This window comes from Oncorhynchus mykiss, chromosome 19 (assembly GCF_057628025.1).
Source record: "Oncorhynchus mykiss isolate SJ-2025 chromosome 19, ASM5762802v1, whole genome shotgun sequence".
Classification (NCBI taxonomy): Eukaryota; Metazoa; Chordata; class Actinopteri; order Salmoniformes; family Salmonidae; genus Oncorhynchus; species Oncorhynchus mykiss.
In genome coordinates, this window is record NC_143040.1 from 48503373 (window position 1) to 48529659 (window position 26287).

The 26287-nt window shown below is 42.6% G+C and overlaps 1 protein-coding gene across 3 annotated transcripts; it reads left to right on the forward strand.

Moving 5' to 3' along the window:
• The first annotated feature begins 207 nt into the window (after positions 1-207).
• On the forward strand, positions 208-20170 carry LOC110497811 (exocyst complex component 3-like protein 4). 3 transcript variants are annotated; one of them, XM_021574192.3, is made up of 16 exons: positions 208-367; positions 8267-8607; positions 9113-9241; positions 9711-9920; positions 12816-12944; positions 13147-13359; positions 13620-14247; positions 14369-14486; positions 14644-14772; positions 14912-15012; positions 15221-15319; positions 16659-16782; positions 17080-17202; positions 17887-18039; positions 18258-18376; positions 19265-20170. In XM_021574192.3, the coding sequence occupies exons 2-16, from the start codon at positions 8283-8285 to the stop codon at positions 19485-19487; spliced, it is 2823 nt and encodes a 940-aa protein (XP_021429867.3). In that variant the 5' UTR covers positions 208-367; positions 8267-8282; the 3' UTR covers positions 19488-20170. The 3 variants fall into 3 exon arrangements, with proteins under 3 accessions (XP_021429867.3, XP_021429868.3, XP_021429869.3); XM_021574193.3 differs by having other exon boundaries at positions 233-367; positions 9113-9157; XM_021574194.3 differs by lacking the exons at positions 208-367; positions 8267-8607; positions 9113-9241; positions 9711-9920 and adding an exon at positions 12542-12699.
• The last annotated feature ends 6117 nt before the right edge of the window (positions 20171-26287 follow it).

The window sequence follows — 26287 nt, forward strand, 5'->3', positions numbered from 1 at the left end:
TCACGGTAGAACTCCACTTGGTGATATCTCAAAACTAAGCCTGTATGAAAGTTCAGTCTGGTTTAAAAGCATCGTCGTTCGATATCGTGTGTAATTGTTTTGCCACGGATTTAGGCCACGGATTTAGGCCTAGCTTCAACAAATATTAATGGTAATGTAATGATTAACTTTCTAACAATATTTAATCTTTGCTTCTGTCATGCGCAGGTTGTCTCGAGCCCGCATTTTTTCTGCGATATTGTTGGTTACACAAGACTTCTGTAGCTACCTGTCACTACTGGTCGAGGTGAACATGAAAGTGAAAGCAGTGAAATCCCCAGATTGTTAGGCCTAGTCACCGCTCCAGACAGTAAAAGGTGTTGCTCAGGTGAGTGAGGCTATATTCTTTTGACATTTGAAAGGGTTTATGCTTATGAGAAAAATGTATGTGTATGTCTGTAATGCTTACCCCTATAGAAAATAAGAGCAGAGGATTCTGCTGAGGCAGATTGTTTTTACAGACTAGGTTTCATGCAAATTGGGGCATTTGTCATACAATTCAACTCTTTAGCCTCTGCATGCTAAGTATTGCTTCGAAAATGGTGACGAATGTACTATAGGGCTATGCAGAGACATACTTCAATAGATACCATGCGTGTCTTTCCATTTTTACAGGCAAGTTTTGACATGTCACTGCAGCTATCAACAAATAAGCTGTCTCTCTCATGGAAACTTAAAGTGGGGAGGATGTTTATTCATCAACAGTGTTGGGGAGTAGTGAACTACTGTACATTTAAACTAGTAATGTAATTACATTTTGCAGTAGCTTGGCGGTAGTTGTACTAAATTCATATCTTGATAGTGTTTTCAGTAGGATCTTGCTAGTGTTTTGTACATTTTTGCCATGTAGTGATAACTACTGGAACTACACTACTTTTATTTGCAAAAATAATAATAAAATATGGGTGAAGTAGGCAAGAATGTCCTTTCTTTTTCATCATCAAACTTGCCTAATTCTCACTTGAAACACCTTTTTGTGTGTGCCTAATTCTCACTTTTGTTTTTAATAGGCATAATTACACATTCTGTTAACATCTGACTCAAGAGTGAACTGTTCTTGCAATTCGTAGTCTATGACATTTCATATTTAGATATGGTAATTTTTCACAAAGTAGTTTGGATGTAGTTAACTACTTTTTCTAAGTAACTTAATTTAAGTAAGCTGTATTTTTCTTAAGGGTAGCTTTGGACACTCTTACTGACAGTTGTGGCTGTTTCGCTTGATGTATTGTTGTCTCTACCTTCTTGCCCTTTGTGCTCTTGTCTGTGCCCAATGATGTTTGTACCATGTTTTGCGCTGCTGCCATGTTGTGTTGCTACCATGTTGTTGTCATGTTGTGTTGCTACCATGCTATGTTTTCATGATTACAAGGGCTGCTTTATATAATTTCATTATTATTTATTTTTCCATATTTTCTCATTGTTTCTGTGATCAGAAAAAAAAAACTTGTGGATGGGTCCTCCCGAGTGGCGCAGCGGTCTAAGACACTGTATCGCAGTGCAAGCTGCGTTGCTGCAGATGCTGGTTCGATACCCGTCTGTGTCGCAGCTGGCCACGACCGGGAAACCAATGAGGCGTCACACAATTGGCCCAGAGTCGTTCGGTTTAGGGGGGGTTTGGCTGGCCCGGATGTCCTTGTCCCTTCGCGCTATTGCGACTCCTGTGGTGGGCCAAGCGCATGCACGCTGACATGTCGCCAAGTTTACAATGTTTCCTTCGACACATTGGTTCGGCTGGCTTTCGGGTTAAGCTTGCATTGTGTCAAGAAGCAGTGCTGCTTGGCGGGGTTGTGTTTTGGAGGACGCACGGCTCTCGACCTTCGCCTCTCCGGAGGCCGTATGGGATTTTCAGCGATAGGACAAGACTATAACTACCAATTGGATATGACGAAAAGGGGTAAAATTACTAAATTGGGTAATTTTGTATACATTTATTTACATTTGCATTGGGCCGCTCCTGGGGGAATTCTGGTAAGATGCCGGCAAAATCAACTGAATTCCGGTAGAGTAGATGGAAATGGCCGATTCTGGGCAGTCATTCATTTTGATTCCGGGCCGATTCTGACACCCGATTCCGGGCCGATTCAATCAGTTCCGGGCCCCGGAAGAGGGCCGCTTTTGGGCCAGTTCGTCATTGCTAGCTGGGAAGAATTTGTTCATAACTGACTTTCCTAGTTAAATAAAGGTTAAATAAAATAAGAAAGCTTTAGTGTAGCTTAACTTCTTCCAGTGTGAAGTAATTGGTAGCTTGGTAAACTATATTTTCAGAGTAGCTTCCCCAACACTGAAAATGAATTAGGGGGTAGCCTTGGTTAAATGACCACACTCGTACCTTAAAAAGTGAACTTAGAAAAGCTGAACATAAATGGAAGGCCTGCAAACTTCAAGTATTCTATGAGATAATGAAGGATCTGATGAGAAACGACAATGTTGCGGTTAAAGATGCAAGAGCGAAAGTTGTTTTCGAGCAATTGGTGGCTTATTTGAGTATGAACAACTTCAGTCAGGTTTCCGCTGATTTCACAATAGGGAAACTGCTTTATTGAAAGTCAGTAATGTTAGGTTCTAATTATTAGAGTAAGAACAACACGGACACTGAAAGCTTAAACCAAGTTTTTTTCTTCCCAAAGGATTGAACAGCTGAATCGACAAAACATGTTTACAATAGTGGTGATATACAGTGCCTTGCGAAAGTATTCGGCCCCCTTGAACTTTGCGACCTTTTGCCACATTTCAGGCTTCAAACATAAAGATATAAAACTGTATTTTTTTGTGAAGAATCAACAACAAGTGGGACACAAACATGAAGTGGAACGACATTTATTGGATATTTAAAACTTTTTTAACAAATCATAAACTGAAAAATTGGGCGTGCAAAATTATTCAGCCCCCTTAAGTTAATACTTTGTAGCGCCTCCTTTTGCTGCGATTACAGCTGTAAGTCGCTTGGAGTATGTCTCTATCAGTTTTGCACATCGAGAGATTTTTTTCCCATTCCTCCTTGCAAAACAGCTCAAGCTCAGTGAGGTTGGATGGAGAGCATTTGTGAACAGCAGTTTTCAGTTCTTTCCACATATTCTCGATTGGATTCAGGTCTGGACTTTGACTTGGCCATTCTAACACCTGGATATGTTTATTTTTGAACCATTCCATTGTAGATTTTGCTTTATGTTTTGGATCATTGTCTTGTTGGAAGACAAATCTCCGTCCCAGTCTCAGGTCTTTTGCAGACTCCATCAGGTTTTCTTCCAGAATGGTCCTGTATTTGGCTTCATCCATCTTCCCATCAATTTTAACCATCTTCCCTGTCCCTGCTGAAGAAAAGCAGGCCCAAACCATGATGCTGCCACCACCATGTTTAAAAGTGGGGATGATGTGTTCAGGGTGATGAGCTGTGTTGCTTTTACGCCAAACATAACGTTTTGCATTGTTGCCAAAAAGTTCAATTTTGGTTTCATCTGACCAGAGCACCTTCTTCCACATGTTTGGTGTGTCTCCCAGGTGGCTTGTGGCAAACTTTAAACAACACTTTTTATGGATATCTTTAAGAAATGGCTTTCTTCTTGCCACTCTTCCATAAAGGCCAGATTTGTGCAATATACGACTGATTGTTGTCCTATGAACAGAGTCTCCCACCTCAGCTGTATATCTCTGCAGTTCATCCAGAGTGATCATGGGCCTCTTGGCTGCATCTCTGATCAGTCTTCTCCTTGTATGAGCTGAAAGTTTAGAGGGACGGCCAGGTCTTGGTAGATTTGCAGTGGTCTGATACTCCTTCCATTTCAATATTATCGCTTGCACAGTGCTCCTTGGGATGTTTAAAGCTTGGGAAATATGTTTGTATCCAAATCTACACAAAACAACAAAACTAACGTGAAGCTAATACGAGTGCTGACATGCAACTACACATAGACAATAACACACAGATAAACCAAGGAATATGGCTACGTAAATATGGTTCCCAATCGCACATAAACAGCTGCCCCTGATTGAGAACCAATCCAGGCAACCATAGACATATAAACACCTAGACTAGAAAAACCCCTAGACATACAAAAAACCCTAGACAACACAAAAACCCACATACCACCCTCGTCACCCCCTGACCTAACCAAAATAATAAAGAAAACGACGATAACTAAGGTCAGGGCATTACAGTACCCCCCCAAAGGTGCGGACTCCCGGGCCGCAAACCTAAACCTATATGGGAGGGTCTGGGTGGGCATCTAACCTTGGTGGCGGCTTAGGTTCTGGACGCCGCCCCCTTCTTTACACTGAGGGCTGGGGCCCGTCGCGGGAGACCCCGGTCTGTGGCCCGTCGCGGGAGACCCCGGTCTGTGGCCCGTCGCCGGAGGCCCCGGTCTGTGGCCCGTCGCCGGAGGCCCCGGTCTGTGGCCCGTCGCCGGAGGCCCCGGTCTGTGGCCCGTCGCCAGACGCTCTGGACTGGCGAGGTTCACTGTAGGCCTGGTGCGTGGTGCCGGCGCTGGGGACACGCACCTCAGTGCGAGGAGCAGGAACAGGGAGTACTGGACCCTGGAGGCGCACTGGAGGCCTGGTGCGTGGTGCTGGAACTGGTGGTACCGGGCTGGGGACACGCACCTCAGGGTGAGTGCGGGGAGGAGGAACAGGACGCACTGGACTGTGGAGGTGTACTGGAGGTCTGGAGTGTAGAGCTGACACAACCCGTCCTGGCTGGATGTTTATTTTCGCCCTGCAAATGCAGGGCACTGGCACAGGACGCACTGGGCTGTGCAGACTCACCGGAGACACAGTACGCAGATCCGGCGCAGGATATCCTGGTCCAAGGAGGTATACTGGAGACCAGGAGCACTGAGCCGGCACTCTCCTTCCTGGCTGGATGCCCATTCTAGCCCGGCCAATGCGAGGAGCTGGAATAGAATGCACTGGGTTAGAATAGCGCACTGGAGACACCGTGTGCATTTCTGCATAACACAGTGTCTGACCAGTTACACGCTCCCCACGGTAAGCACGAGGAGTTGGCTCAGGTCTCCTACCTGACTCAGCCAATCTCCTCGTGTGCCTCCCCCCATTTTTTTTATTGTGGCTGCCTCTCAGCGTCCGTGCTAGTCGTGTACCCTCATATCGTCACCGTTCCTCCTGTGCTTTCTCCACCTGCTTCCATGGCAGGGTCTTGTCCCCTGCCATTACCTCCTCCCAGGGTCCAGGATGTCCTCCACTCCTCTTTCTCCCGTGTCCACGATGTCCACTCCTCTTTGGCACACTGCTTGGTCCTTTTTTGGTGGGTTATTCTGTCACGTTCGTCATATAGAGGAGACCAAGGCGCAGCGTGATATGAATACATCTTATTTTAATAAACGAAGAACACTTAACAAACTATACAAAACATCAAAACAACCGTGAAGCTAATACAACGAGTGCTGACATGCAACTACACATAGACAATAACACACAGATAAACCAAGGAATATGGCTACCTAAATATGGTTCCCAATCAGAGACAACGATAAACAGCTGCCTCTGATTGAGAACCAATCCAGGCAACCATAGACATATAAACACCTAGACTAGAAAAACTCCTAGACATACAAAAAACCCTAGACAATACAAAAACCCACATACCACCCTCGTCACACCCTGACCTAACCAAAATAATAAAGAAAACAACGATAACTAAGGTCAGGGCGTGACACTGGCTACCAATCACTTTTAGAATAGATTTTTCACTTGTATTAATCATGTTTAAGGCTCAGTTTAGCACTATCCTGTATCTCAGATATTTGATCTCTTTACGAGTGGGGACGCAGCCTGAGATCCTCTAGCAAAGCACTGTTGACCATTCCAAGTCTAAAATTGCCATTAGAGCGCCTAGACTTTGGAATGGTCAGGTTTGCAGATTCAGTGCCCATTTTTAAATCCCTACTGAAGACAGACTTTTATAAAAAATACATTCTTAGCAGTGACTTGTGAATTGTTTGTCCCTGGCCTAGCGACATATTAGAATATAATACTCCCTACATAGTTTTAAAAAAAACATTAAAAAACAACATATGGAACAGCGGGGACTGTGAAGCAACACAAACATTGGCACAGACACACACACACACACACGTTGACATATGCACTATAAATACACATGGATTTAGTAGTGTAGATACGTGGTAGTGGTGGAGGAGGGGACTGAGGGCACACAGTGTTTTGTGAAATCTGTGAATGTATTGTAATGTTTTTAAATTGTATAAACTGCCTTAATTTTGCTGGACCCCAGGAAGAGTCTGCTGCTTTGGCAGCAACTAATGGGGATCCATAATAAATAGAAATACAAACTCGTCAGTCCATTCTCTTTCGGAAAAATTAAGGCTATTCAATACGAGAAATTATACGAGATCTTCAGTTTCTTGGCAACGCTGTGTACTACTCCCTTCACAGAACAGCGCAAATTGCCTCTAACCAGATTAGAAAGAGGAGTGTGAGGCTCCGGTGCACAACTGAGCAAGAGGACAAGTACATTAGTGTCTAGTTTGAGAAACAGATGCCTCACAAGGCCAGCATCCCGGAGTTGCCTCTTCACTGTTGACGTTGAGACTGGTGTTTTGCGGGTACTATTTATTGAAGCTGCCATTTGAGGACTTGTGAGGCGTCTGTTTCTCAAACTAGACACTCCAATGTACTTATCCTCTTGCTCAGTTATGCACCGGGGCCTCCCACTCCTCTTTCTATTCTGGCTAGAGCCAGTTTGCGCTGTTCTGTGAAGGGAGTAGTACACATTGTTGTACGAGATCTTCAGTTTCTTGGCAAGTTCTCACATGGAATAGCCTTCATTTCTCAGAACAAGAATAGACTGACGAGTTTCAGAAGAAAGTTCCTTGTTTCTGGCCATTTTGAGCCTGTAATCGAACCCACAAATGCTGATGCTCCAGATACTCAACTAGTCTAAAGAAGGCCAGTTTTATTGCTTCTTTAATCAGAACAACAGTTTTCAGCTGTGCTAACATAATTTCAAAAGGGTTTTCTAATGATCAATTATCTTTTTTAAATTATAAACTTGGATTAGCTAACACAACGTGCCATTGGAACACAGGAGTGATGGTTGCTGATAATGGGCCTCGGTACGCCTATGTAGATATTCCATATAAAATCAGCCATTTCCAGCTACAGTAGTCTTTTACAACATTAACAATGTCTACACTGTATTTCTGATTAATTTGATGTTATTTTAATGGACAAAAAAAATTGCTTTTCTTTCAAAGACAAGGACCCCAAACTTTTGAAAAATTGTGTATGTCACTCCCTTTGGTTCTTTCCCTAGGCATTATTGTTTCTGTTCCTGTGACTCTGTTTGTGTTCCATGTCTGTACACTGCTTGTGTTTCTTGTTTTGTTCCATGTTTGTTTATTTATTAAATTATTCACTCCCTGTATTTGCTTCCCGACTCCTCCCAGCGTACACGTTAGAGAGTAACACCTCACCAAAGTGGAGCATCAGGGATTTACATTTTTTTTTGTGAGTATGGGTGACGTTGGGTTCGGGTGCCGCAACCAGGGATGCCTCAGCTGGCTCGACCGGTTTCCATGCCTCAGCCGTTTCATCAGGTTTACAAGACGGGGTTGGCTCGGCAGTCTCCAACTCCTCAGCCAGGTCGGCAGGCTCCCGCGCCTCAGAAGAAGCAACCGGCCCGCTCCTTGTCCTCGGGACCGTCCTTCTGGTCAGCGTCCTGCGGCTAGAGCCGCGCATCGGGGAGGGGGTACTGTCACATACACTCCCTCTCCGGCATTCGAGGTCGTCAGGCTGCTCATTATTACGCACACCTGTCACCACCATTACGCGCATCAGTGCCTCATCAGACTCACCTAGACTCACTCACCTGCCTGATTACCTTCCCTATATATGTCACTCCCTTTGGTTCTTTCCCGAGGCGTTATTGTTCCTGTTCCTCTGTTTGTGGTCCATGTTTGTACACTGCTCAGGTTTCTTTTTTTGTTCCACGTTCATTTATTAATTAAATTATTCACTCCCTGTCATTGCTTCCCGACTCCCAGTGTACACGTTATACTGTCCCTGTCCCTCTTACCTTCAAGAGAAAATAGCATGTTTTCTGTAAACAGAAGCTGTTCCTGCTGACTGCTGAGACAGTCACCAAAAGCTACAGGCACTTTTAACAACACATTCCACAGACACCGCCTTACCTGACTCAAGAGATTTATTTTTTAGAGACATTTTTCATCTTTCCCCTACATTTTTATTTTAGTAACCAGGGACATTCAATGGCAAGCGGTGATCAGATGGCAGAGATTGTGGAACCTGGGGACATGGAGGAGGTCAATGAAGCTCAGGGTCTAGAAGACGGATCCTCCCTCAAATCCACCATGGAGAGGAATGGGAAGACCCAACCCGACGGCCCGGTGAAGGAGAAGAAACTGGGGATGATGAAGCAATTCAGGGAGAGCATGAAGCGGGTTGGAGAGAGGAGTCTTCTGGCCTCAAACAGCAAAGGGTCAAAGGACAGACCCTATTCAGACCAGGGGGGGGACAGTATTGACCCTGAAGTGACATCTCTGACCCATCAGCTGCCGCCCACTCACTCACCAAGTAAGTTTTACTCGGGTTTATCCCTCTGTCAAATTAAGTGAGTTATGAAATATCCTCTTTAGTCAAGAAATGGCTTCCCAAGGTCATGGGAAGAGGAAGTCTCAGGAGACATAGAATGACAGTATAAATTACAGGAAGGACTCTCCTATGCACTGTATTGGGGACTTGTATTTATTTATTTTCAGCCTGACATAGGCCAGACTGAGCAGGGGGTTTTCCTCATTACTCAATAACTTACATTCCTATCTTAATCAGAAAACAGCTCCCAACCAAGCAGGATATACACTAACATATCTAACCTTCGTACAATAACAAATCTGACAGAAGCTGCTTAACCAGTTGCCAACGTAGTATCTTTTTCTGTTTGTGCGTGTGTGTGACTGTACGACTTTCCGTTTGTTCGCACACAGACAAACAGTCAGCACACCCACTATTACACTGAAAAAGTAGTTACATTTCTACTGGTATTCATTGTCAAAGAGATCAGCAACTCTCTCTCTCTCAGGTTTGAGTGCTGGGTCTCCTGTGGCCTCTCCCCTGAAGAGTCCAGGTGAGTTTTTTCAAAGGAAGGAGGGAGAAGAGAGTGCAGAAGATTCACCACCATCCCAGAAAAAACACTCCAGAACACACTCAGGTACACTGCTGTTAACCCAACCGACCAGAACTTGTTCTTGTCAATGGTTGTTTTTAAAGGCTATTTGCACTAGGCATAGATGCTGTTCAAAGACAAGCACAAATACATCTCTTTCACAGAGAGAATTCTAGAGAGCTTTGTTGGGATACCCTTCTGTAATACAGGCGTTCCTAAACTTTTACTGCACATGACCCCAAATTGACACCAGAAAATGCAGAGGACCCCATTTGGGAAAATGATAATCCCCTAGTTAACGCTGTATGTTCATATTTACAACATTTTAGGTCCCGCAGGCTGTTCCAACACATAATAATGACATGACAGTGCGTTCCAATAGTGTAAAAGGTCCTTAGTTGACACTAGAAGGTTGTATTCGTATATCTATTTGAAGATAAATGTTATTATTTTGTTTGATAAGATTAAGTTTGGGAACCACTGTCAATCTGTTTTCTATATTGGCCATCTATAGACCCATCAACCATTGGGGACTCTCTTCTGAAGAAGGGGGCTTCCATTCGACGGAGTTTGCGACTTGTGGGGAATAAGAAGGACAAGACCCTCAAACAGGAGCCGCTCCAATCTGTCACTGAGGTCACAGTGGAGGAGAAGAGGGAGAAGAAGAAAGAAGAGATCAATGAGTCATTATTACTCCCAGAGATACCCCTCATACCCCCCTCAGGTAAGGCTCTGTCTGTCTCTCTCTCTTTCAATATCAAAGTCAAAGAGATCACCCAGCTAGAACATTTGGTTACTTGGAAGTTGTGGGAATGTATGATTTTCCATTGATTCTTCAAAAAAAAGCGATATGTTTCCTAACCGGTAAAACTTTTTTTTTTATGTTCTGAGAACGGAAGTGATTATTTCGACTGTTCTTGGAATGTACATTTTTAGGGTGTAGGAAGGTTATTAGAACATTTTACAATGGTTCCCTGAAAGTTTTCCTGGGAGGTTTTTATTAACGTTCCGAGAACATAAATTATAGGTTATTTGAAAGGAATTCTAACTTTTTGGGCTACCCAACCAAATTCACATAGAAACGTGAGTTATAGATCTGTCATTCTCATTGAAAGCAAGTCTACGAAGTGGTAGATCTGTTCTATGTGCACTATTTCTATGCTGCCCTTTCTTAAATTTCATTTTTGTCTTTTCCTTTTGGTTTTGTACACCAGCTGAAAATGTAAATGCAAGATTTTCTAGGGATTTAGATGGTATAATGATTCTCTACACTATACTTGCTTGTTTTGTCACATTAACTGAAAGTAGGTAAACTATTATACAGTGGGGCAAAAAAGTATTTAGTCAGCCCCCAATTGTGCCATTTCTCCCACTTAAAAAGATGAGCGAGGCCTGTGAGAGAAAAAATCCAGAAAATCACATTGTAGGATTTTTAATGAATTTATTTGCAAATTATGGTGGAAAATAAGTATTTGGTCAATAACAAAAGTTTATCTCAATACTTTATTATATACCCTTTGTTGGCAATGACAGAGGTCAAATGTTTTCTGTAAGTCTTTTACACACACTGTTGCTGGTATTTTGGCCCATTCCTCCATGCAGATCTCCTCTAGAGCAGTGATGTTTTGGGGCTGTTGCTGGGCAACACGGACTTTCAACTCCCTCCAAAGATTTTCTATGGGGTTGAGATCTGGAGACTGGCTAGGCCACTCCAGGACCTTGAAATGCTTCTTAGGAAGCCACTTCTTCGTTGCCCGGGCGGTGTGTTTGGGATCATTGTCATGCTGAAAGACCCAGCCACGTTTAATTTTCAATGCCCTTGCTGAAGGAAGGAGGTTTTCACTCAAAATCTCATGATACATGGTCCTGGTCCCTTTGCAGAATAACAGCCCCAAAGCATGATGTTTCCACCCCCATGCTTCACAGTAGGTATGGTGTTCTTTGGATGCAACTCAGCATTCTTTGTCCTCCAAACACGACGAGTTGAGTTTTTACCAAAAAGTTACATTTTGGTTTCATCTGACCATATGACATTCTCCCAATCTTCTTCTGGATCATCCAAATGCTCTCTAGCAAACTTCAGACGGGCCTGGACATGTACTGGCTTAAGCAGGGGGACACGTCTGGCACTGCAGGATTTGAGTCCCTGGCGGTGTAGTGTGTTACTGATGGTAGGCTTTGTTACTTTGGTCCCAGCTCTCTGCAGGTCATTGACTAGGTCCCCCCGTGTGGTTCTGGGATTTTTGCTCACCGTTCTTGTGATCATTTTGACCCCACGGGGTGTGATCTTGCGTGGAGCCCCAGATCGAGGGAGATTATCAGTGGTCTTGTATGTCTTCCATTTCCTAATAATTGCTCCCACAGTTGATTTCTTCAAACCAAGCTGCTTACCTATTGCAGATTCAGTCTTCCCAGCCTGGTGCAGGTCTACAATTTTGTTTCTGGTGGCTCTTTGGTCTTGGCCATAGTGGAGTTTGGAGTGTGACTGTTTGAGGTTGTGGACAGGTGTCTTTTATACTGATAACAAGTTCAAACAGGTGCCATTAATACAGGTAACGAGTGGAGGACAGAGGAGCCTCTTAAAGAAGAAGTTACAGGTCTGTGAGAGCCAGAAATCCTGCTTGTTTGTAGGTGACCAAATACTTATTTTCCACCATAATTTGCAAATAAATTCATTAAAAATCCTACAATGTAATTTTCTGGATTTCTTTTCTTCTCATTTTGTCTGTCATAGTTGAAGTGTACCTATGATGAAAAATACAGGCCTCTCTCATCTTTTTAAGTGCGAGAACTTGCACAATTGGTGGCTGACTAAATACTTTTTTGCCCCACTGTAATTTTTGCCAGAAAATGGCAGTGAAATCTGCATAGTGCACCTTTAGAAATTGTTCTGAGAACATGTTTCAGTAATACTGTTAATAGTACTGCTAGCTTACTTTGGGTTAACTGTTTTGAACTCCAAGCACAGTTGGGACACACAGAAATTCATTTTCTTCTGCATTAATCATGCAAAAACATTTCTTATTTATTGTGGCATGGCGTCAGTGAGATTCTAACCTCTGATCTTCTGTCTTCTATCCAAGGAATTAGTCCTCTGCGCCACCAGGATGGGGCTAGCGTGTCATTTTTTTAAACTCATATAAAACTGTTCATTTTACTCTGTTCAAACAGACCCCATTTTAAAGGAAACGAGCACTCATTAAGATCAGGTGTGGCCAATTAGTGGAACACTTAAGCACACTTAACAAGATAGAGGATAGAGAGAGTTTTGTTGAAGCTGAGAGTGGAATGTAAATGTTTTTAAGTAGCGTTCTTTGAACGTTACTAGTGTTTTCTTGTGGTTTTATGGAAAGTTTTGTTAATGTTCTGAGAACATGATTTTAAGTAGAACCATGTAGGAACCTGTAGGAAACGTTATGCTGAAATTCCTACCTAAGAAACATATGGTTCTCAGAACGTTATGTGCTACCTGGCTATCCTGCATCCTTCCCAGATCATTGTGGGTAGGTTGTATGTAAAATAACCATAGGACAACCACGCTCTCACCAAGCTCTAAGAAACATATGATTCTCCTGGCATTAGGTGCTAGCTGGGCAGCAACTCTCTCTCTCTCACTCAGGTTTGACTGCTGGGTCTCCTGTGGGCTCTCCCCTGAAGAGTCCGGTTGGGTTCTTCCAAATAAAGGAGGGAGGAGAGATTGCAGAAGATTCACCACCATCCCAGAAAAAACACTCCAGAACACACTCAGGTACACCACTGTTTACCCAACCAACCATAACTTGTTTTTGTCAATGGATGTTTTTAGAGGCTGTTTGCAGTAGGCATAAATGCTGTTCAAAGATGAGCACAAATACTTATTTTTGACTGACAGAATTCTAGTGAGCTCCGTTGCGATATCCTGAGTCTTTTTAAGGTCTTCATAATCTGATCTCTGTATTGGCCATCTATAGACCCATCAACCATTGGGGACTCTCTTCTGAAGAAGGGGGCTTCCATTCGACGGAGTTTGCGACTTGTGGGGAATAAGAAGGACAAGACCCTCAAACAGGAGCCGCTCCAGTCTGTCACTGAGATCACAGTGGAGGAGAAGAGAGCGGGGGAGGAGAGCGTAGAGATCAAAGAGTCATACATACTCCCAGAGATACCCCACACACCCCTCTCAGGTGAGGCTCACCCCCCCTCTCTCTCTCTCACTCCCCCTCTTTCTCACTCACTCTCTTTCTCTCTCACTTTGATTTGTCTCGTCCATCTTTCTTTGTTTTAGCAACAGAGATCACAAGAGATCTTATCTGTGATGTAAATCACTACGCTTGTGTGTGCAGTATGTGTGTATTGGGTAACACAGCCTGAACTTCCACAGACGGATAATAAAGTCGTCTCTCTATGCACTAAGGCCTTCACTCTGTCTGCTCTTGATTTCCAGTGATGCAGATCAACGAGCTGATTAAGACTGAGGTGCTGGAGGAGGCCCACTTGAACCTCCTCTCCCTACGGCAGGAGTTCCAGCGGGAGAGGGATGAGTGCACGGAGGAGGCCTCCCCCATGGAGCTGGCAAAGAAGGAGAAGGACCTGAGCATCCTTTACAGAGCCATGCAGGAAAAGGTGAAGGAGATAGTGCGCAACTCCAACAGCCTTCCCTCCCTCAACAAGGAGCTCCTGATGCATGTGGCCCGCGTCATCCAGGAGGAAGAGAAGAGGGAGGCAGAGCCTGGGGGCATGGTTGGGCTAGGGGACTGGCGGGGTGCCTGGAGGGAGGCTGTGAGCGAGGGGGTCGAGGCAACGTTGAAGAGAGTTCCTCTGGACAGGCCCGAGCAGAATGCCTCCTGGCTGGCTATCCACCTGGGTCTGCTGGGCAAGGCCATCGTAGAAAACTTGGAGAAGGTGAAGAGAGAGCTGCAGGGCTCTTACCCACCCAGCTTCAACGTGTTCAGCACCTACATGAGCTGTTACCATGGTGCTGTCAGCCAGCACCTGAACACGCTTCAGCAGCAGGTGACAGATCTGAAGGACTACTACGCCCTGCTGGACTGGATCATCAATCGCTATGAGAGGTGAGGAAGACTAAAAGTCATTGTCTTGACTAAGAATTACAGTGTATATAAACAAAATGTTTTCTAAGACTCAAAATGGTGAGTATTATTGTATCTGAGAGACACCATCCCTGTTGAACAGTGAGAAGATAATGGGCAGTCCTTCATTGAGACCAGAGATGGAGGCTGAGAAAACAGGCCTCTCATTGGAGGAGGGCTTCCTGGACCAGCTCAAGGGGAAATACTGCATGCGGGCTAAGGTAAGGGATCGAACACTCCTAAGAGACAGATGGAAAGATGTTTAGGAGGAATTCAGATTGAAAGCAGGTACACTAGAAGAGTTCACAAAACCTTTTGTTATATTTTGCTCATCAGTCCTTTAGCCTTTTATTATTTTGCTTTCCATGTCTTTTCCAGGAGGACATGAGAGCTTCGCTGGATAAAATATTAGAGCTTGAAAATGAGGACATTTGGATAAAGAAACAGGCACCAGAGACCGATGATGAACACTTCTTGAACTCTGACATACACATGGATATTTGGACGGTATTGTTTTGTCATGATTTCACGTTGCAATACTGTCATATCTCCATTAGAGGGCAACATTGCCTACTTAGTTACATTTTGATTGTAGTGACAGGCTACAACTTTGTAAGAGTTGAAACTGATGTTGCTTTCTTTGTAGAATGTTAAGAGCAATGCTGTTAACTCCAAGAGGATTGATGTGAACCTGGAGATGAGAGTAGTCTGTTCCTGCCTAGAAGAGTTACAGCAGTTTCCCAAACGGTATGCTCTGCAACAGACCTGCAACAGCATTTCGCTACACTCGCAATAACATCTGCTAATCATGTGTATGTGACCAATAAAATGTTATTTGAGTCTGCTTTTTCTATCTCTATCCTAACCATTATTCACTGGAAAAACAAAACCGGGCCTTCTCATTTGCTTGTTAATAACCCCATGCCTTATATATGTTTTCTCACCATCTCCATAGATTTGAGACTAAATTAAGGTACTGCTGTAACAGTGTGGAAAACCCTTCACTTTGGGCTGACTATCAGATAACCTACATCAACAGCTTTACAGCTCTTATGTAAGTCTTGACTCCTCTTCACTACATCCGGTAAACAACACTACCCCCGAATGCGGAAGAGACATTTCAGTTGAATACATACATTCAGTTGGACAAATGATTAGGTATCCCCCTTTCCCTTTCCGCCACCCACAATGTAGACTAGAATGTCCTGGACAACAGTTGCTAGGCAGTCAGTTCAGCTTGCCAGACACTTTGGGGTACATTCACCAAAGGAAGGTGTGAATAAACTAAACATTTGACTGCTGCCTAAAAGGTTGACCTAAGAACAGAAGTCTTGGATCAGAAGAACAGTGTCCGTAACATACTATCTCAGTGATTTGATGCACATTTTTTGTTTGCAACCATATTTTAGTGGTATAATGTCATGCATTTAGGTACAAGTTTAACTTCACTATGTCTGATTTGAAGTTGCCACTTATGCAACAGAAGTGTGATGGAAAACTGGGACAATTTGAACAACTATAAGAGAGCAGTTATTTCATGTGCATTTTCTGTGGAACCAAAATAAGGTAATTTACCCTGCCTGCAAGATGCTGTTCAAGATAAACATAAAAAATACACAAGTCATGTTGAATTATGGATAAATATGTACAGTATCTTACAAACCAACTCAAACATACTCAAACACACTAACATGCAGGCTCAGTGGCACACTATATCATATTATTGTACAAGTGAAAGTGTATTGAGCAAAGCTGTTTCCAGGTATTTCTGAAGTATATCACTGCCAGTCTAAAGAGAGAAACACCACGTGGTTTCGGGGAAACGAAGCTGCGCAAAATAACTGCCTAGGGGTTTAAGCTGTAGAAAGAGAAAGACCTCTCTCCATGCTCAAAGAGCTGGTAATGCCACTGAATCAATCCACAGCATGCCTATGTCAGTCAAAAAAGAGGAACATAGTATTAGAAATGGGCAGAAAAAGTCAGAATTCTCTCCTGCAGATTTAGTTATTCATGTTCAAGGAGACAGGACACTCAGATGGCCAGATATAACTTTATACTGTTTAGCCTTATTTTCTACTATTGGCATAATGTTTGTTTGGATAATCACATCACGCAGCTCTATCAAGACAGCATAGCCCTTCTTCCCCAGATTACCAAATCCATCTGTCACAAATGTTTCCAAACAGACTCTGAAAACCCCCCAGTTTCACAAGAAACATCACATAGTTTCACAAACAAAACATAATTCTGACAACCCCTGTTGAAACCCTCACGCCATTCCCCCTTCACCCCCCCCCCCTTCCCCAATGTAGTGTTCTGATGAATTGAACATAGGTGTGTATGAATGACAACCTGACCTGATCTCTTTCATTTCCCTCTTTCTCTTCCTCCAGGGAGCATATGGAGGGCTACAGGGAGAGCTGCCCAACACAGGTGGACCATCTCAGCAGAGAGGTGGATGGCCTGGTCAATAGACTGGTCCAGAGCCTGGAGGACCAGTTTAAAAATGATGTCAGGGTAGGTTAGGGAGGGAAGTTTGATTGACCTTTGACCTTGTCCTCTGTTCTACAAATGCCCTGATAGCCTGAGTTGATCAGAGTGTGTTGAGGTGATTGAGATCTGTCTTTGCTACTTGTCTCGGGTGACCTGGAAGTTACTTAGTTTGGTAGCCTACTGATTTCCTCCTTGCACATGTTTTTGTAAAGGCTTTTAAACTAAGCTCTCAATTGCTCCTGCTGTCAATGTTATGGATGGGTGATCAAACAAAACATTTGTGAGGGAATGGGTGGGTTAATATGCGTCTGTTTCTTCCAGCCCTACCTCAGGAGAATGATGACGAGGAAGTGGCTCTCCACAGATGAGGACTTCCAACAGCTGTATAGCAGGACAGAGAAGCTGACCCATCGCTGTTTACAAATGAGACCTCCATATGTACAGGTAAGGAATCGGGAAGTGCTGTTCATATTGTTTTAAATGAAGGTTATAACACTCAATTAAGCAAATACTCAGAATTTTACTTGGTGATATGGTGCTGCTAGTGATAGACAACATTAAGAGACAGAATACAGACACCGGAGTTTAAACAAAGTTCACATACATTATATAATACAACTAGGTAGAGTGAGCATAGAGCTATAAAATAATTAGCAGTTTTTTCAGCTGCCGCAAGTAGTACATCCGCTGGTGTTCCTTCTTGGGGACCATTGTGATGTCCTTCCACTTGCACTTGTGGGAGTTCAGGAATTCAGTGATCCAATGACAGATGGAGCTGGACACATTCAGCTGGGAGAGTTTGTCTTGTAGCAGTTCTGGGATGATGGTATTGAATGCAGAACTGGAGAGACCGTGTCCGGGCCAGCAGCCTCCCTGCTATTCTCTTTCCTAAAGAGTGTTGCTGGAAGGTGACCATGCATAGAATGGAAAATGGATTCAAGTAGCTTCTTGAGTTGATGTGGAAATGTCAGTGAACTGCCAGGAAAAGCAGTAAAAGGGAGAGGAGGATGGATGTCACTTAGTTGATTAGGATGATGTCAGTCATGTGAAAGAGAATGGAAACAGTGAAAACAGCAGACTTTAATTTCTCTTTTTTTTTTCTCTTGCCCCTGTGTTCCTCTGCATCAGACCTTTTTGAGCTGCTTGCACTACTACGTGGTGAAAGAGTATGTCTCCCAGCTGATGAAAAACAACTACTCCTGTAAGAACAGGAAGCATGACAAAGCTGCCACCAAGATGAGGGTGCAGTGGGATAAACTCAAGGATCTGTTTCAGGAAATGGTAGCTAACACTTCTTCAATTTACATTCACACACATTCCATGTTCATTCAACATTGTTTAAAATGTAGAATACTACAGTACATCGATTTGTTTCATCGTTATGTCTTTTGTGTTTTGAGGAACGTTACTTTGTATATTCAGAAAGGCTGTCATAAACAAATTACGTGTTATAACCATTCAAGACTACAAGAAACACACATACTTTCCTCTTCTATAAGACAACCCATGACTGGCTCCACCCAGTAGGAGACCACCTGAGTAACATCATTGGGGAAACAAACAAGAGGGACATAAAGAACCACCTGAAACTTTTAGTTGCTGACTACCCAGACATCAGGTAATACCATGCATCTTCCTGTGGTCACATCTTGTATCTGTTGATTTTGGTAATCAACAGAGTATACCGGTGTAATATGCACAGTATAAATTACAAAAAAAGAGCAAGTTAAAAAAACATCATGAATTCTACTCTGACTCTGTTATGGCCCTGTTGCTGTGAAGAGAGAACAGCAGTGGAAGATAAAGTAGGTCAGTGGTTAGCAGTGTTCATCAGACAGGGGAAGCATGTTGACTGTAGCAGATTGAGAGGGAGCAGAAAGCATTGTTCCTGAGAGCAGTAAATGCATGATGTACATAGGAGGGGCAAGACCCGCCTGAGCCTGGTGAGTGATACTTACCCTCAGATTACACAGACCCACAAAGATTTCGAAAACAAATCAAATTTTGAACAACCCCCATATCCATTGGGTGAAATACCACAATGTGCCATAACAGCAGCAAGATTTGTGACAAGTTGCAACAAGAAAAGGGCAACCAGTGAAGCATTGTAAATACAACCCATATTTATGTTTATTTTCCCTTTTTGTAACACTGTCCATAATGACATTTGGAATGTCTTTATTGCTTTGGAATGTTTGTGAGTGTAATGTTTGCTGTTCATTTTTTGTTTATTTCACTTTTGTTTATCTATTTCACTTGATTTGGCAATGTTTCCCATGTGAAAAAAGCCCATTGAATTGACTACAAAGCAGGGTTGACAGTGGGGGGGGGGGGTGTTCGGGGTGTTCCCCGATGAGGCATGACCACTTGTATGTTGTGCTGTACTATCCCAGAACATTGTCCTGGTCTGGGTTTTTGTGAACCTCTCTGACATGTGATTTGTTGATTTTGAACTTTAGTAAACTACATGTCAAGATTCACTTAATTTTTTTGTCTCGGTCTGCAGTAAGAAGCACCTGTCGGCTGTGCTCTACTTCAGGGGCTTGATGCGGGGCAGGGAGAGACAGGCGATCCTGCAGCGTTTCACTGAGCTGAAGAGGGAACTGGGAACCGCAGGGAACATTGGAGATAATAGAAGAGCCCTCTTCAGTGATATGCAGGTCACCGTCACCAATACAGACCGTCTGGCTGACATTCCGTTCTTCTGCTTCCTCCTCCCAGACAGCTAATAAACGGACCTAGATACAGGAGCCTACGACAGAGATGATAACCAAACTGTCTGAGAAAAATAACATACTGTATCACAAGTAGGATCACCTCGCACAAATCAAACTGAGAATAATGATTAATGTAATCAAAGGGATGCTTTAAGACGCCTCGTTTGTTTCCTATCATGTATTGTTACTACAGCCCACTGTCGCAAAAAGAAGCTTAGGACACAAATAATAATGCTAAATGAAAGAACAGCTTTAATATAGCAGATTGTGTCTTCCCTCAATGTAATTGTCTGCATTTCCAATCCCCCATATCTTTATTTGTAAATATGTCTATTAATATATATTTTTTTTTTCCTTGATTATTTTCCCCTAACCCTACCATCCCTCCCCTAATTGGCATAAACTAATGGCCAACAACACTTAGGCTTCTACTTCCAGATTATACATGCTATATACATTTTACGGACACAGTATATTTTACAGTAGTTATCTTTTTGTTTTTAGTCCCATCCTTCAGCTCCACTCAACCCTTCCCATCGATCTCTGAACACCATCCAGTTTTGCCATATATTGAACACCATTTCATTTGCCATATTTTTGAACTGTGCTGTGATGTTTCACAAAACTTCTGAACCTTTCTATTCTCATAGATTCTACATATTGTAAATAAATAAATACAAATTTGTCTAAGAGTATTATTATAGTATTGATCGATTGACTATGACTTTTTGAATCACCCAGCAGTGCTATTTTGCAGAGGGGGACATAACTTGGCCGGAGGTCTCGGGGCCCTCCCATTTTGGGGGGCATCTAAAGCACATTTCCTGCATTTCTACACAATCTAATATGACCCATGACACTTCTAGCCGTCTCTCTTTAGAACAAAAAGTAAGCAAAAATGCCCACAGTCATCAAGCTAGATAAGAGATTATTAAATATGGTTAAGTGATTGATAAGACTGAACTAGATCCATGATAATTCAATAATCAATGTTGTGTTGCACCTTTTAACCAATAGCCTAACAAATAAACAATGTTTAAAACTTTTGATTTTCTTTAAGACATCCTCTATATAAAATTTCAGGCAGACCACCCAGCCGACCCAAGCCGCCTACATGCCCGACCCCCACCAGTCTATTCAATAACTCAACTCTCCCCAACACAACATCCTTCCCATCTTTTTTTTGTCTCAAGGAAAAGCTTTGGAAAACAAAAGTTGAATGAAAACACACACACCTACACATAACAGTATACCCTCCATATAATTCATATCATAGGCCTAATAGTTCTGTAGAGCTCTTTTAACTTGCACACAATATAGCTGGGTCACCCCGTCCTGCCCCAAGGGATCCAATCAAATTGTCGGAAGTTTACATACACCTTAGCCAAATACATTTAAACTCAAGTTTTCACAATAACTGACATTTAATCCTAGCAAAAATTCCCTGTCTTAGGTCAGTTAGGATCGCCACTTTATTTTAAGAATGTGAAATGTTAGAATAATAGTAGAGTGATTTATTTAAGCTTTTATTTATTTCATCACATTCCCAGTGGGTTAGAAGTTTACATACACTTAGTATTAGTATTTGGTAGCATTGCCTTTAAATTGTTTAACTGGGGTCAAACATTTCGGGTAGCCTTCCACAAGCTTCCCACAATAAGTTTGGTGAATTTTGGCCCATTCCTCCAGACAGAGCTGGTGTAATTGAGTCAGGTTTGTAGGCCTTGCTCACACACGTTTTTTCAGTTCAGCCCACACATTTTCTATAGGATTGAGGTCAGGGCTTTGTGGTGGCCACTCCAATACCTTGACTTTGTTGTCCTTAAGCCATTTTGCAACAACTTTGGAAGTATGCTTATGGTAATTGTCCATTTGGAAGACCAATTTGCTACCAAGCTTTAACTTCCTGACTGATGTCTTGAGATGTTGCTTCAATATATACACATAATTTCCCTTCCTCACGATGCCATCTATTTTGTGAAGTGCACCAGTTCCTCCTGCAGCAAAGCACCCCCACAACATGATGCTGCCACCCCAATGCTTCACGGTTGGGATAGTGTTCTTCGGCTTGCAAGCCTCCCACCTTTTTCCTCCAAACAGAATGATGGTCATTATGGCCAAACAGTTCTATTTTTGTTTAATCAGACCAGAGGACATTTCTCCAAAAAGTACGATCTTTGTCCACATGTGCAGTTGGCTTTTTTATGATGGTTTTGGAGCAGTGGCTTCTTCCTTGCTGAGCGGCCTTTCAAGTTATGTCGATATAGGACTTGTTTTACTGTGGATATAGATACTTTTGTACCTGTTTCTTCCAGCATCTTCACAAGGTCATTTGCTGTTCTGGGATCGATTTCCACTTTTCGCACCAAAGTACGTTCATCTCTAGGAGACAGAACACATCTCCTTCCTGAGCGGTATGACGGCTGCGTGGTCCCGTGGTGTTTATACTTGCATACTATTGTTTGTACAGATGAAAGTGGTACCTTCAGGCGTTTGGAAATTGCTCCCAAGGATGAACTAGACTTGTGGAGGTCTTGGCTGATTTTTTTTTTCTCATGATGTCAAGCAAAGAGGCACTGAGTTTGAAAGTTGCCCTTTATATACATCCACAGGTACACCTCCAATTGACTCAAATGATGTCAATTAGCCTATCAGAAGCTTCTAAAGCCATGACATCATTTTCTGGAATTTTCCAAGCTGTTTAAAGGCACAGTCAACTTAGTGTACGTAAACTTCTGACCCACTGGAATTGTGATACAGTGAAATAATCTGTAAACAATTGTTGGAAAAATTACTTGTGTCAGGCACAAAGTAGATGTCCTAACCAACTTGCCAAAACTATAGTTATATAGTTTTTAACAATACATTTGTGGAGTGGTTGAAAAATAAGTTTTAATGACTCCAACCTACGTGTATGTAAACTTCCGACTTCAACTGTATATGTACATAGAGTTAAAGTGACTATACTATGCATAGATTATAAACGGAGTAGCAGCAGCTTAAAATAGGGGTCTGGGTAGCCCTTTGATTAGCTGTTCAGAAGACTTATGGCTTGGGGGTAGAAGCTGTTAAGAAGCCTTTTGGACTTCGACTTGGCACTCCTGTACCGCTTGCCGTGCAGTAGCAGAGAGAACAGTCTATGACTAGGGTGGCTGGAGTCTTTGACAATTTTTAGGGCCTTCCTCTGACACTGCCTGGTATAAAGGTCCTGGATGGCAGGAATCTTGGCCCCAGTGATGTACTGGGCCGTACACACTACCCTCTGTAGTGCCTTGCGGTCGTAGGCCGAGCAGTTGCCATACCAGACGCAGCTGTAGAACCTTTTGAGGATCTGAGGACCCATGCCAAATCTTTTCAGTCTCCTGAGGGGGAATAGGTTTTGTCGTGCCCTCTTCACAAGAAAATACGTTTTGAACGGTCATCCAACTCGGAATTGGAAGTGGGGAACTCAGGCCTCTTTCTAGAGCTCCGACCTGAAGTTTACTGAGTTCCCAGTTGTCTTGGAAGCACCATAAATTCAGAGAATGGCCAAATTTGCCCACGAAGGACAGCCGCGCCACCTTCCTGTTCAAGTGAGCACAGCACAACAAGGTGAGTCCAAAAATGTATTGTATGCTGCTGCATAAATTATGTAAAATGCCAGGAAGATATGTATACTGTAGCTAAGAAAGTAATACTTAAGTGTGTTGTGTAGTAAGCTGTTAGTAGCCCACGTGTCTCATCCTAATCATTTGGTCCCTTTTCCCCTCATCATTTAGCCTACTGTTCTGACTTGGTGGTGCACATGTAGCCTATAGCCTGTTTTAGAGAAATGTAATCATTGAATATTGTAAGAGCTTTCATTGTCTGCTTTTATGCCCCCTTTATTTATCCTACAGTTCTGACTTGGTGCCCAGGGAGAATTGTGTATGAACGGTCTATGTAATGAATTCTGTTGCTGTACATTTCAAAAGTGCTGAACAATTAGTTATATTGACTACGGCCGTCCTAGCTCGCTCATTAATGTCTTAATTGAAATTACGGATTGCCTCTTATCCGCTCGTCATCCCCTTATGCCATAATGTAGTTTGTACATCTCAATTTTCAGTAGAAACCACATTTGTTTAAAACCTGTTTACGATATTGGTTCCCAATTGGGAATCAACCCTCCCACGTGCAGCTGAAACGGTGGCGCATGGAACGCAAAAATATTCTTAAAAATATTTAACCTCCACACATTAACAAGTCCAATAGCTCAAATGAAAGATAAACATCTTGTTCATTTAGCCAGCAAGTCAGATTTCTAAAATGTTTTACGGCGAAAACATAGCACATATATATGTAAAACCACCACCAGACACAGCTCATTTCAATAGCCAAAACATGCAATCAACAAACGCAGGATTAAAAAATAAATCGCTCACTAACCTTTTGAAAATCTTCATCAGATGACAGTAATATGACATATTACACAGTACATATTTTTTTTTTTCAATAATATGCCATTTATATCCATAAATGTCCATTTACAGTGAGTTCACCTTCAGAAATTACTCAAAAATGCCCGCAGGAAATCTATGTAGCGCGGCAAGATAACGTAAATAGACATCATAAACTTTGACTAAATATACATGTTCTACATATAGTTAGAAAGATACACTGCTTCTTTATGCAACCGCTGTGTTAGATTTATTTTTAACGTTACAGAAATCGCACACTATTCCATATTGTGAGACAGCGCTCAGTTCCAAGCTACATTTCCACGTAATGTTGGAGTCAACAGAAACACAGATTTAAGCATAAATATTCCCTTACCTTCGATGGTCTTCGTTCAGAATGTTCTGGAAGGCTTCATACTTACCCAATACATCGTTTGGTTTCAAGTCTTGCGTCTTTGTATTAGCTACTGCTAATAACATCAGCTGAAATGCACCCAAAACGTCCTCTGGTCCGGATAAGTTGCGCATCAAAACTTCAAAATTACACATTATATGTCGACTAAACAGGTCAAACTAAGTGCAGAAGCAAGCTTTATGATGTTTTAGACGTGCAAAACAAACTTCAATTCAAATCGGCCATCGTCTGCCCTTCTCTTCAGTGCTGGAAACAAAGGAATGGCTGTGACCAATTCGCGCCCATACGCACAGCCTATTCTCTCGTGGCACGCACTAATTTCACTCCCATAGGGTCAATTCTCGCGCGATTTGAACGGTTTGAAGCTCTAATGAAAGAGGACATCTAGCGGAAGAGATAGAAAGTGTCCCCAGAATCATAGCTGGTTGGGAAGGGTGGGGGCCATGACGTCAAAGTTGCTCCAACTTTCATGGCCACAGAAACTAGTTTGGAAGAATGCCTGCCCTGTGAGTTCTGCTATACTTACAGACATAATTCCAACGGTTTTAGAATCTTTAGAGTGTTTTCTATCCAATAATAATTTTTATTTGCATATATTAACAATTTTTGACAGATTTTTTTTCCAGTTTACTAGGGGTACCCAATCTCTCCAAAGGGGGCGTATGTCTGCCATATCCTCAACAGGTTGCAAGTCAGCCATATCAGCTATGTTTTTTTAAGGCAGTAACTGAGGCTGAATGAACTGTTTCGCTGCCAGACAAGGCTCCGCTAATAGCCAGGTGTAGCAGTGGTAAGGTGTTGGGACTCTTCTGTTGGGACAGCTTTATGTAGGCCCTAACAGTTTGTGGGCACCGTTTGTCACAGTTATAGTGCAATTAATGTGTTGTGTAGTGGTTTTGCTGGTATGCATTTAAGAGAATGGGCAGAGAAGCACGGGACAGTTATCTTTCAAAGGAAATGTACTTTCTAAATAGGCCTATGATTAGGCTATAGTTTACTACATTGTCTAGAAAAGGCCTAAATATTGATCACCTATATTTCTCCACCTGAAATTCTTCCCACTCCTAAAAGGTAGGCAATAAAAATAGCTCAAGAATTAGTGCAAGTCTTTCCAACTCTGCTCTCTTCAAACTACATCTAGCACATTGGCTGATAAGGGCCATGTGAGAATCTCTGGTAATTTAACCTATTTCTTAAATCATTTTTGCGCTTTTGAAATTGCCTATAGGGCGCAAAATTGCTGGGACCATGGCTGGCAAGTGAACTGCATCACATACGCCTAAAATAACATTGCAGGACAGAGGTTGGGTTTGGGACCAGTTCTTGCGGTAGCGGGTGAGAGTTGGACAGAAAGCCAGCTGGTGCAGGCGAGAGCTGGAGGAAGAAATTGGTCTGGTGCAAACCTCTACTGTGCACCATGATAGTAAAGCCTGTAACATTAGAGCTGTTTATTTCTGTTAGTGTGAAAATAAGGGAATTAGCTGGGAAACTGACAGATCAATAACGTTACATTGACATACTGACTAATACAACCCACATTGCACTGAAAAAACATCAGAATATCAATCTTCAATTGTTTGGCCGATGGATTCATTGTTTGAGTCAGGTCTAGTTAGATTGAGGCAAAAATAATAGCTAATGTAAGCCAACTTTTGGCCAGCTATCTCTCTATCAATTGGCAAAAGCTTGCTAAGTTAATTTACTTCTGAAACGTGACAAAACAAAGGCTACAAAACATGTCCATACAAACAACTGCTGTTTAATGTAGTAATAATAGCCACCTCATATCGCTATCTGACAGATAACTAAAGGCTAGAGCTGACCTGGCTATGGCAGCTACTCACTAGCGTAGCTTATTCATTCACCTCAGTCGAGAGGGGATGAAACATTAGCTAACGTCACATGTCAGTTACAATACTAGCTCAGCACTGTGAATAAACACAAGTTTCATTTTTTTCCTGTTAAGTTAAACAGCAGTT